The sequence below is a fragment of the Cupressus sempervirens genome, chromosome 9 (genome assembly GCF_028749045.1).
Source record: "Cupressus sempervirens isolate cs-2001-9-10 chromosome 9, ASM2874904v1, whole genome shotgun sequence".
Taxonomy (NCBI): domain Eukaryota; kingdom Viridiplantae; phylum Streptophyta; class Pinopsida; order Cupressales; family Cupressaceae; genus Cupressus; species Cupressus sempervirens.
Genome location: NC_143126.1, coordinates 807,982,870 through 807,995,963, shown reverse-complemented (window position 1 = coordinate 807,995,963; position 13,094 = coordinate 807,982,870). Strand labels below are relative to the sequence as shown.

Sequence of the window (13,094 nt, the reverse complement as noted above, 5' to 3'; positions counted from 1 at the left end):
TGGACATGTACTTGCCCATATATAGACAAAATACATCCTCATCATCTTCTATGTCACCTTCTAGTATGAACACATCTCACCATGCCATACACACTAGATGACAAACATATCAAGTAAGAAAATATATTTAAGCATTAAATACATAAATACAATTTAAGGAATGGCTAAGGTTAAGACACCTTAATTCTCAATATTCCCCCACTTTTCAAAAAACTAACCATGACCAATTTGAACAAGATTTTTAAAGGGACAAACAAAGAGATGCACCACATCCATCCATGGAGTTGTTTGACATAGCTGATGTTGATGAATGAGAATAACTGTTATGGTTACTTGAGTGATGTTGATGAGGAACAAGGTCAAATAATTGAGCTATGAATTGTATGCAAAAGAGTTAGATCATATGTTACGTTGTCATTGATGTCAAGATGATTGACAATACTAATTCATGTAAGATGCAAATCACCTGAAGGATGTGATGTTGAATAAAGAATGGATGGTGTGAAGAAGTAATGTTAAGTATGTGAACTTAATCAATTGATGAATTAGGCTTTCACAATATAATATTGGTTTGATTGTTTTACATGATTTGATGAAGTGTTAAGATGATGCAAAAGTAAGTTATTTTGGTTGATAAGAAAGGAATGGAGTTGTAAAGTGAAAAAGTAAGGAATCAGTGAGTTGCATCGAGATAAAATGGTGGTTGGTAAAAGAAGAAGAAGAAAGGTTAAGTAAGTCAAGTTGTTTGGAGAAAAGTATTATCGATCAGATAATGTTATTGAGTGAGCATCATGTCAACTAAGTGATGGTGGTGCTCGATGAAGCAAAAACATTGTTCAGTAAAGAACAATTTGTGGAAGATTGATCAAGGGACAACATAGAGTGAAGATCTGGACTAATCTAGAAGATTCTAATATAAGGAAAAATTCGGTTAGCAAGATCAATAAAGGAAATTGAGAAGATTTAAGATGTGTTTTGAGATCCAAGAAAAGTTCAAGTTCCAAGGTGAAGTTACAACAAGCATGATCTATAAAATATTTTAACTAGCGACAAATTCAATGTATTTGAGTTGAAAAATTGATTGTATGGATGAGAGGAATTCATGGAAACCCTAATGAATTTGATTTAGAGACAAAAAATTGTCTATATAAGGAATAATCAAGAAGGTTTAATGTGTTGGTCAAGTTATTGCACAAGTTGATAGCCAAGAAGCACAAAAGGGCATACGGAGAAAATCTGAAGTGCAAAGGAAAGTGGATTGATGGAGTTATTGTGATGACCACTCAGTAAGGAAATATGTGAGCGGAATGGAGATCTGAACAAGCAAAGGTAGTTACGTATTTATCAAATCATTTCATGATTACTTTCTAAGTATTGTAGCGAGAATTCTCTTAACTGTGTGGATTTAACAGTCCTTTTGTAAATCCATTTGTAAGGCGACATTCTAGTGAATGTACTAAGTCCTTTAGATAGGTCACTCATTGAATGGTGATAATGTCTAGATGATATTTGGTGAAAATCCCCTAACAACGTCACATCTAGAAAATTTGTATGTAACCTTTACCAATGTTGACTCTTAATTGAGCTCACTATATAAGAGTGAATTATTTTAGGTGACAAGTCCCAAGTGGTTTAAACTCAAATTGGGTTTGCACGTTAAAAATATTGGTTTTACTTTGTGTATGAATGTTTTACATGTTATTTTATGTTTGCATGTGAAAATTGCTATTGACTGTTGTGGGTTAGTTGAGTAAGTTTAATTTGTATACCAAGTGTATTTGTTGATAAGTTTAAATTGTTCAAAGTAGTAAAAAAGTGTTAAAAGGACCTTAGGATAACTGATTCAGCCCCCACCCCCCTCTTAGTTATCTAACATGAACCACTTGAATCTCCAACATGCTCTTATGTTCCAACAAGATATTGATCCAAATAACAAAAGCATCAAATCCAAGGGATAATAAGGGCTACAAATTGTTGTCATAACTCCACAAGCCTTAAAGAAGCATCAGTATATCCAACTTCAAACTTGTCACTAGTGTTAATTGACAAAATTGTTCATAAGCTATTGAAGAAGATTTTGGAGTATGGTTATCATTGCTGGCAAATCATAAAGAGGCGAAAATCACTAGTGATAAGTTAAGTCAACAGGTAAACAAGTTAAGCAAATAGATAAATAGACAAGTCTTATTAGAGAACATAGGATACTATCTATAAACTAGATATGAAGCACTATTCGTACAAAGGATCGACAAACTAACACTATCAACCAACAATAAATTGGACAAACAAGTAAATGATGGAACAATTTTGATAAATTGGATGTGAGATCATCAAGGAGAGAGATTCATTGAATCTAGAAATAAGATGAAATGAAGTACACAAGTCAAATAATCAAAGGAAATGATTTATGGAGAATTATGCAAAGATCTGAGTGTTGAATTCAAGGAAGGTTTAGTGAATAGAAACAAAGTATTAGGAAAAACAGAGCAAGATTTTATGAAGGTGACTTATAGTTAAAATATATTTATGGAAGATTCAAGATGAAGTTTCATAGAACTCTAATTAGGTTTAGGAAAGCATGAGAGGCGAAGGACAAGTAGGAGTAAATGTGAGATCAAGGAGAAGAATGAAGAGAGATGTCGAAGAAGAGAAAATATGATTATAAATTACAAACGTGTGGAACTATCACAACAAAAAGAAATTATAGAGCAGAGGAGAAGCTTAAAGGATTTGATGAGCTTTTGGAGAAAGAAATCACAGGTCAAATTCTTGTTGATTAATTGCTAACAGTTTAACAACAAGATTGTAAAATCCTTTAACCAAGTGCTTATTTTTTAAGATTGGAAGTATTTTTCATGAGATTGCTTGTAAATCCTTTGACAAGGTGAACATTGTATAAGTAAGATTAGATCTCTTAACATAGTAGTCTTTAATAGGACTAAAGATACCTCTAATAGGGTATAGTCACTCCTAATAGGGTGAGTCATTCAAAAGATGATGATATTGTAAGCTTTTAAATTAAGCAACCATATTGCAGTGATGAGTTGTGGGTATCATCCCTACCACAATTTTTTCCTCTAACCAAGGGTTTTCTACAATACCAAAACATGGTGTAATGAGTTTGCTTATTACTTTGAAAGCTTTACATTTTAGCAATAAGTAACAAGCTCTTACATGTCAACAAGACTATCAATTTATAGTTATAAGGTTAAATAGGTGAATTAACTTGTGGTACTAATTTAACCCCCCCACCTATCTTGGCACCCCCTCTCCCCCAAATATTACTCATAGAACAAAGACCAAACATGAATGCTTCAAAATAATCACAACCACAACTACTTGTTTACATACAACTAAGAAATCCACATAGTTAGAAATAGAAGCCACAACAAGTTCACATCCAATTAGAAGCAATTTAGATATGATTTTATGAGATTGCATGCCTTTAATTAGAAACAATACTTCTTAAAACATAAATAATATATTTGAAATTTTATAACCCACATCATATTAGATAATGTGTTCTTTGATGATGTAAATATCATTTAAAAAAAAAAATAGTTACTATACAACAAAGAAAATTATATGCTATGTATTCTTGTTATAGTTAGAAAGAAAATGGTAATTTTTCTAATTGTGGGGAATTTAAAATGTTTTCAGGTATTGGTCCCATGTGGTGAAGTGTTGTAGTTGTAGTGGTGCATTAAAGGTATTCAGAATGCTTGAGATCATCACACAACTATTATCCATTGTATGTTTTGCAATTCTTGGAGCTAAAGCAATTGTTGCACCTAAGTCATTATTGTCTATTAATGTTTGGAACTCAATGTTAGTTTGTGGTGCATTAGTATTTTTCTTGGCATCAAGATGGTTACCATACTTTATCCACAAAACCTATTATTTTCATGACTACAATCATGCACTTATCAAGTGAAATGTAACATCATAGTATTTAATGTAACATAAACTTTTCATAACATAAGCATGAGTTATAGAAATGTGATAAGGTATTTTCTTCCATTATTTGATTTAAAGGAATGTTAAAGTATTTAGGTATTCTATTTTGAAATTTTATTCACAAAATACATAGCTCAAACAACAAGTTAGCATATTTAATTTTTCTAGTTTTTAAAATAAGTTTTTAGAAAACTTTTTTTTTTTATAGATCTATTATAGGTTTCATTGAGGTCCATGCTTTTGAAGAACTATGTTTTTTCCTCAACAAAGAGAAATTTTGCATTTTGCATTTTAAAAGATAAGATGTGGTGACAATCTCTTTGAGAGCCAAGAACACTTGTATAAGGCTTTTTCAAAATTCTGGTAGCATTTTATTTTGTTTTAACCAATGTGATTAGGCAAGGGTTTAAAGAGCTCTTTTTTCGTAAATAATAGGAACATACAATCTTTTGTACTATATGAGGTGGAAGATTTGTAGCTTAACTCTTTATTAGAACTAGGATATTAGATAATGAAACCTTTTTACATGGAGCTTTTGACAATCCGATGTTTCAATTTAGCATTATATGACCAAGAAATGTTGTTAGTGGGTTTAATAGTTTTTTTGGACATAAGTTTTACGAATATCCAAGACCCCAAAAAAATGCACCATTAAATGTAAATATTTTTATAACAATATTCAACTTTTTGAAATTTACCACTGTTTAGTGAAATATATGTTGGAAAATATAGGGATAAATCATTTTTTATTGAACTACAAGCGTAAGTAGTATGAGAAAGCCACCAAGTGGAAAAAAGGAAAAGAAGTAATATTATGTATTGAGAGAGAGAGATAGAGCCACCAAGTTGTATGTATGTATGTGTATATATGTATGTATATATATATGTATATATGTGTATAGACACATATACATATACATATACATATATGTATGTATGTATATATGCACACACACACACACACACACACACACACACATATATCCTTAACCATATTCTTAAGACCAAGTTATTTTATATCATTGGATTAAAAAAGAGAGTATCATCGACATAGCTTGCAAGAATTAAACAGTCTTTTTTTCGCAAAAGAGGGGTAAAAATTTATTAAGACAGAAAGGAATACAACAAGGAGAGCTCAACAAGGAGCTCGATCCTGAGCAACAAGATCATCAAATTCTTGCACCATCTCAAAGGACAGTTGCCTCCTATCCCTAATATTCCAACCCGGATCATGACTAGAAGCCCATTTGGCTAAACAGTCAGCAGTTCTATTCCATTCACGAGGAATATACGTGAACCTAATGAACTGAAAAGAGGAAGAGAAGAAAAGAATCTGCTTAACAACAGTGGCCAGCTGCCAACTAACATCCTCAAGCTCTTGCAAAGAAAGCATGTTCACCACCCCCTGTGAATCAGACTCACAGATAATCTTACTCCATCCCCGCAAGCAACACTGTTCCACAGCATATAAAATAGCTTGACCTTCCACGAGATTGTTAGTATAATCACCCTTATGAACTGAGAAGAAAAATTTAACATCCCCAGAACTACAACGAGCCACTCCGCCAATACCAGCCGGACCAGGATTCCCACGGGAAGAACCATCAGTGTTAATTTTCAGAACTCCACAGGGAGGAGGAGTCCAGTGCCCATCCCAGTTAACCCGACCCTTCCTCTGATGGTGAAGCTGCCTGGACATAGAAGGAAACCTATGAGCTGCAGCCCCATTCTGCAGATGAAAATTGAGGCGATTACAGATAGCAAGATCAACCGGATCCATACCCCCATCAAGCTCACACTTCACAAGAATAGTTTCCTGAAGAGAATGTGATATTTTCCACAAAAGATGCAAAACACCAAGTCGAACATCTTGGAATATGCGACGATTCCTCTCCAACCAGATATGCCAAAGCATGAAATATGGGCCAGCAATCCAAGCAGCATGGAGAGAAGAAGACTTACATGAGTATATATATGTATGTGTGTGTGTGTGTGTGTGTGTGTGTGTGTGTGTGTGTACACACACACACACACACACACACATATCCTTAACCATATTCTTAAGACCAAGTTATTTTATATCATTTGATTAAAAAAGAGAGTATCATTGACATAGCCTGCAAGAATTAAACACAGTCTTTTGATTTACATGAGATGACTAAAAAGTCTTAACACATGGAAGAATCACAATATATTCCAATTTTTAGACATTTTTGTACATATAGTCAATTGAGCCACAAATTGTTAAAAATATAAATTAAATCCATATCTTGACAATGTTTTATTTCCTTAGCCATGCCACCTCTTAGTTACAAATCTAGAATCTTCTAAGCTACTTTAACTATCCACCTTGGACAAACCTTTTGTTGGAGTGGGGGCCACTTATCTACATCTTTGGTTGTCTTGACACGTGCTCAGCCCCTCAAGCAATATTCTTAGGGTTCATTTTATATATAACCTTAAATAACTTTCAAACCTATCAATGTCAAATGCTCCTTTGTTATTCTCACTTTTTGCAGGTATTTGTTTTAGGCTAGCAACAAAATCATTGAGGATAACTATTTGCAAATTTTGAAAGCCTTTACAATGATAGGCCACAAAATACTAACAAATAAGAATTGGCCAGATTTTAGACAAGAACATAAATGAGAAATGAGTATGTATTCTACTTAAATTATTTAAACAATATGCTTTATAAGATGGAATGTTGAGAGTTAGGAAAGGAAAACAACTACTACATAAGGAAACACTCAAGGAAATATGTGGCAAGAAAGTCCAATGTTGGTTCCAAGGTTGAGGACTTTGATGCCAAAACCTAGATTAAGAATATAAGCAAATTCTTGCACATTTATATTTTGATATAGAAAATAAGCCTAGACACTACCATCATACCATGAGTACAATAAATACTCTCCAACAGTAGAAGAATCCTTGAAATATGTAAAAATAACTTCCGCACATGTGGAGAAACCTACAAAGGACAACTATAGATGTAAGAAACAAAGAAATTGAAGTAAAGGACTGAAGATAAGTGAAAGTTTGGAAACACAAAACAAGAGAACTTGTTGAATAAAGAGAAGTGATTAATTAGCTAATATGTTATTCATTGTGGGGATTGTTCTCTAGATTGCAGATCTTCATGTTGGAAGGAAAAGGTCATGTTAGTGAAAAAAAGTACGTCACTAGTGGAAAAAGGCAAAGTGGTGTTGGACCCAATACTTTGTGCACCTCGAGAAAGTTTTACTCGACAATTGTTGTGTTCCTCCTGTTAAACATATTTAGTACTTACCATGGATCCAACAACTATACCTATTCCTATCATAGCTACCATTTCGGTGCAGTGGGGGAGTGAGGGGATAGGGTTCTATAGGAGATAGTCAATGTTGTTTTGGATAAGTCCAGTTGATGGAAAGATACCTAGAAGCAATCATCACAGATATGGGGGTGGAACCCATTGAATTGACTTTTATGTAATTGAAAAAGTGGCATGCAACAAATCAATGTTTGGATAGTATTAGTAAAATAAAATATACTTATTAAATATTACTATATTTTATATTAAACTTAAAATTTGTACATATAAATTATTCTATATTATTTTAATATACTATATTTATAGTTATTAATTTGAGAATATATGTAATATTGTTATGAATATATTTATAATTTTTTTCGAGAATTAAAAATTGTTGTATTTGATTTTTTTTTTACTTTTATAATATTTTATTATTATTTTACTATAAGAAAAAGAATTGATCGGTAAAAGGAAAAAGCTTTAAAATTATTTTATTAATATATTAACAAAAAATACAAATTAAACTTTGTCTAGTGTTGTAAACACCTGAATCCGATTACACCATTTAAGTAATCCTATTTAGTTATCTTCTTAGGTATTATCAATTAAGTATTTAATATTTGATTAATATATGTCATCCCCTAGTTAATTAATTTAATTAATTGACTATAGCCCAATTAGTAATTAAATGACAAACCTATAAGTTGATCTATTAGTAAATCCCTTATTCTCCTATTAAACTAAATGATTGCACTAGCTCATTTAATATAATTCCAAATTATTCCCATGATATAATAAATTAATTAAATCAAATCTTCCAACCATGGCTTAAACCCTTAACATAATCCTAACTCAAGAGCTCAAACCAAACCCAACCCATTCACCCATACTAATCCACCTTGTTAGCTAATTAACCCTACTTAATTAACCAATCCACTTGCATTTCTCTAACACCCTCACTTATCTCCTAATCCATCCTCTGATCCTATCTTAAACATTTACACAACTTTAAGGATGGATTAAGACTTCCTAATTGAAACCAAAGTCCACCCTCTTGTCACATCCTTCACATCTACACCCATATGCATTAAAGTCCACCTTAAATACCTCTTACATTCTCTTGCACACCCCTTACATGATCCATCTCCCTAATAACTCCTTTGTCCCCTCACATTCTCCAAAAAGGTCACATTTCTCCATCTTCTCACACTCACTCCGCTTGTGAGTAGTATCATCCTTCTATTGACTCCAGACAAGCATATTCATGTGCTCCCCTTTCCTTACATCTTAGCCCTCCCTCACAAATCCTCAATCTTGCATCTTGGCCCTCCATTTCACTATCGTTTGGCCTATAAATTGGACTCTTCCCCTCTCACAAATCATCCACCTTCCATTGCAAATTTATAATGCTATTTTGAGAGCTTAAAAACTACCAAAATAGTACTATAATGTTAAAATCCTCTACACATACACACTAAATCTCCATCGCCATCCTCCATTGTTAAAGGCACCTTGAAGCTTGAAGTACGTTGAACATATATCTCTCCATCATTGGACAAATCATCTACACCTAGAGCCATTGAAGAGTGGGGTTTGCTCGCTTTTATTTGTGTGGTCTCTTTTTTAGGTCTTTTCATAAGTATTTAGCTATATTATTTTTTTGAATGCTTTCTTTGTTTGGTATTCCTTTAACACTACATTTTAGCTAATACATTTTGGCATGCCCGATGGGACCTTGCATTTGGGTCATTTGTTCATCTTTTGCTTGGTTTTATTTGTGTTTGAACTAACCATATATCTAACACTTTGTACATTTTGAATCTCCATATTAGGTTTTTTAATATTTCTTGTTGGTTGTAGGGTTGAAGAAGATCAATGCTTTCCCAACCATATAATTGATTTTCATAGAACGATCTTCAAAAAATGTCATTATTTGTTATCCTGTGATTGCAAGAGTGAAGGCAACTACTAATGAAAATGTGATCCTATAGTGGCGGGAACACTGCCCAAATATCTTAAACTATTGACATGTGGTTGTTTCTCTCTCTTGACATCCCCCTTCTCTCTCTCTCTCTCTCTCTCTCTCTCTCTCTCTCTCTCTCTCTCTCTCTCTCTCTCTCTCTCTCTCCCTTCCTCTCCCTCTCCCTCTCCCTCCCTCTCCCCCCTCCCTCCCTCCTTTACAAGAATGTTGGTATAGACTGCGTGAACACTCTCTGCAAGTCTTTGGGTAGTAAAGTAACTAATATTTTACCTGTCAAACTCGCAGCTACTCATACTTGTCAAAACACTTGTGGGATTGCTCTATGAGAAACCTGCTCACTGCTCTATTTTTTATTTTCTTTTGATGTCTTCATTCACCAGTTTGATCGCATTCTTGCAAGATATGACCATATTCTTGCACCTATAGGAACACCTATTGATCGCGTAGGAACACAATTTCTGGTTGACTGACTGTTTGCTCAAGCATGTAGGAATGCGATCGAAAGGACTTACAATTTTTAAATCTCAAAATTTACTCACATATCTATTTGGAGCTTATAATGAACATTGCATGCCACATTTAAATTGTACACTTTGATATGGAAATTAAAAATCAAAGGCTAAAATTTATCTAATAACCCTCTTGAATGTAAAGGTTAAAAAGAACAATTCTTTGATCTAACATTTCAATTCAGATATAAAATAAGGTTATCAAAATCACGAATGCCTAAAAGTGAATGAACATTACAAACAAACACTTTTTTGGGCATAAAACCAAATCACAAATCTTGAATGGGTAAAGTTTAAAATAAATGAATGTAATGAACACCTCATTTTGGGTCTAACAGAACATTGCAACTCAAAAATTTGGACTTAGTGCTTAAAATATACACACAACCTTGAATGCCCTAAGGTCAAAGAGTTCTTATTCCCTCTCATTTTAAAAGCTTTTCACACTTGATTTATCAAGTTGACCATTGATTTCTTAAGCATACATGCATTGTCAAGTTGGAAAGAACATACATGCTAAACACACATGCCTTCAAATCTTAGATAGAAAAACCTTTAACTTGAATTTGGAAAGGACCAAGTGCTTTGAAAGTTCTAAAGATGTGTTTTTCAACACATCTTTTAGTTATCTTTCATTTTTCCAAAGTAGATCCATTAAATATGTGACACATGAACCATAAGTTGTTAGCAAGATCATTCACAATAACCTAAGAGTGCTTCTAGAGAGGTTGTTAGAATATTCAAAATAATTAAGAGGGGGAGGGGGGAGGTGGTGGGGTCGGGGTGAATTAGTTACACTCAGGTCTAGATGTACCAATTTAACTTTTAACAACTTCAAACATCTTAATCAAACTCATAAAATCACTCAACCAATATAGCAACTCATTAACAACTTAGCCTATTCATTCATCACTTGCTCTTTGTTTAGTATATGTTGACTAATAGAAATAAACAACAATAAATAACATGCATCACAAAATAACATTCACACATATATGACACTAGGATTTAATGTGGAAACCCAATTTAATAAAAACCACCAAATAACATGCTACCACTTTTCACTCTTCTGAACCGAGCTTGATTAAGAGCCAACACTGTTAAAGATTACAAAATACACTGTTAGGTGTCACCTTGTTAAAGGATTTAATCACCCTACTAAGAGTGGCCTGGTTAAAGGACTTTGGATCATTCCATTAGAATATCACCTTGATTAAAGGATTTACAAATTACTAATAGGTCAACCTTGATTAAAGGATTTTTACTGCCACAATGGTTAGAAAGTAGCAACTAGGTTTGATATGTCAAAATACAACTCACTTTGCAAATTTAGATCTCCATTCGACTCAATTACTGGTTCATTGACTAGACTTCATTATACTCTCCATAACTGATATGCTTGGCAACCCTTCAAACAATCACACTTCACCAATCTTCTCACTTTTCCTCCACTACTATGTTCTTCACAAGTTCTTCACAAAATCATCAATCAACAATTAATCAACCTCATAAAACACCCCTTGTGCCTTTTTAAATAAGTAGCTTTGATCTTTTGTCGCTTAAACACCACCGTAAATATGAGGATTTGATCATAGTCATTGAATTTGTCCATAATTTTGTCCTCTCCATTCTCGAAACTACTAGGAACTTATCTTTAAATTCTTGCCTTTGATCGCTTAATAAACTCAATTCATGCATTAAATATGTTAGCTCATTAATCCTTATCATTTACATGTTTGGACCAATCTAAAAATTCAACGACTAGCCTCAAAACTCGATTCTTCACAAATTGTTAAAATGCTGACACTCGATCATCACCATTTTCTTCTACTCAGTCATCACTGGGTACCTCAACCTCTGTTGTTTTGTCTCGCTTGTCTTACACTGACTCAGTTGGTCTTAAGTATGCTTGGTCACTACTACAGTTTCCTACTTCATCTTGCTTAGCCATAACTAACACTCGACTAATACTGCTTGATCATCTATCTCTTTAGTTCCTTAATCTTTAGCTTCATTGACCTAGTGAAACTATTACTCAATTAAGCTTAGTGTTTTACTCAACTCCTTGTCTTCACTTCTATTCATCAATTCAATTGTCTTCTTTACTTTATATAATGATTAAACAACACATTATCTTGTCAAAGACGAATTGATCAAGTGCCTATTGTAATTTCGACATACTTGCTCCTCTTTACTCAATAACTTCACTAGTTCATCTAGTTATCTCTCTTTTCAAATCCTCTTCATCAATCAACTGATATGACACTCTACAGTATCACCAAATGTCTCACCAATAAGGTTTGACATCAATGATGACATAACGATTGTTTCAATTGTAGTTTTCAATAGAGGCTTGTCCTTTGGGAAGCACATCCCCATTGGAGAACAACCTCAAACCGATAAATTCCTTGGACGGTTTATAAATAAGGCACTGAAAATACTCTTGTTTTATATCCACAAAAGTTTAGGAGATGCGTGTTTGATGGTAGTCTGGGATAGGTGAACATCCCTACCATTTTAGCATGGTCAAACTAAGCTCTTGTTGGTTGACAATTTGTCTTCCTTGATATATTGGTTTATACCTTGACTCTTTACATGCCCAAAGGCTTATGGAAAGCATAAAAGTTAACAACAGAGTGGGTCAGTGTAATAATCTATCAAAGACCCCTGAATTGAAAGGTACAACTCCCTTATGAGTGCAAGATATGCAATGAATTTGTCTTTCAGGTTTTTGGGGTATGCTCTTGACCAGAGAGCAGAAGAGGCAAAAACCAAGTTGCTCACACTTATAAAAACTTAGGCAAAGGAGAGCAACTATCTCACAATATGCAATCTACTAGGAATAAAAGGAAAGATAGCGGAATTTTTAATTCTTGGATTATAGAGTTAGCTAATGTTTTGACAACACACAGATTGTCTATTCCTCAGTTGCTCCCATGCCAATTTCCAACTTCCTTGTGCAAAGAGCTAAACAAAACAAATATACTACAATGAGTAGAAAACAAGCTTATGCTGACGAGAGTAAAGCATACAATCTATTGAACAAAGGAAATAAAGCCAAGTTCATTAAGATTCATTCAACTTTCATCATTAACTCATACATTCTAAAAACTCCACTTAAATTAAATGAACAACAAAACTTAAAATGAACTCAAAGTCTCACATAGTAGTCCTAGCTAGAGGGGTTTGCCCAAAGTAAATTTTGTCAATCTTATTTACATCTTAAAATGTTACACTTATAGGCCTTCTCAAAATGGCTGGTTACATTGGATGATTGCCCAACAGAGCATCTTTGAACAAAATAATCTAAAAATAGGACAAGCTCGAATCATTGTCCGTTACAGGGATTTAG

At 33.5% G+C, this 13,094-nt stretch overlaps 1 protein-coding gene across 1 annotated transcript in view; it reads left to right on the top strand.

Moving 5' to 3' along the window:
* Positions 1-4,020, top strand: part of LOC149541162 (flavonoid 8-hydroxylase 2, chloroplastic-like) — a 45,987-nt gene extending 41,967 nt beyond the window's left edge. Inside the window, exon 7 of the mRNA XM_089802150.1 lies at positions 3,661-4,020. Within this exon, the coding sequence (XP_089658276.1) occupies positions 3,661-3,934 (274 nt within the window). The 3' untranslated portion in view covers positions 3,935-4,020. The remainder of the gene's footprint in view (positions 1-3,660) is intronic.
* Positions 4,021-13,094: the final 9,074 nt, after the last annotated feature.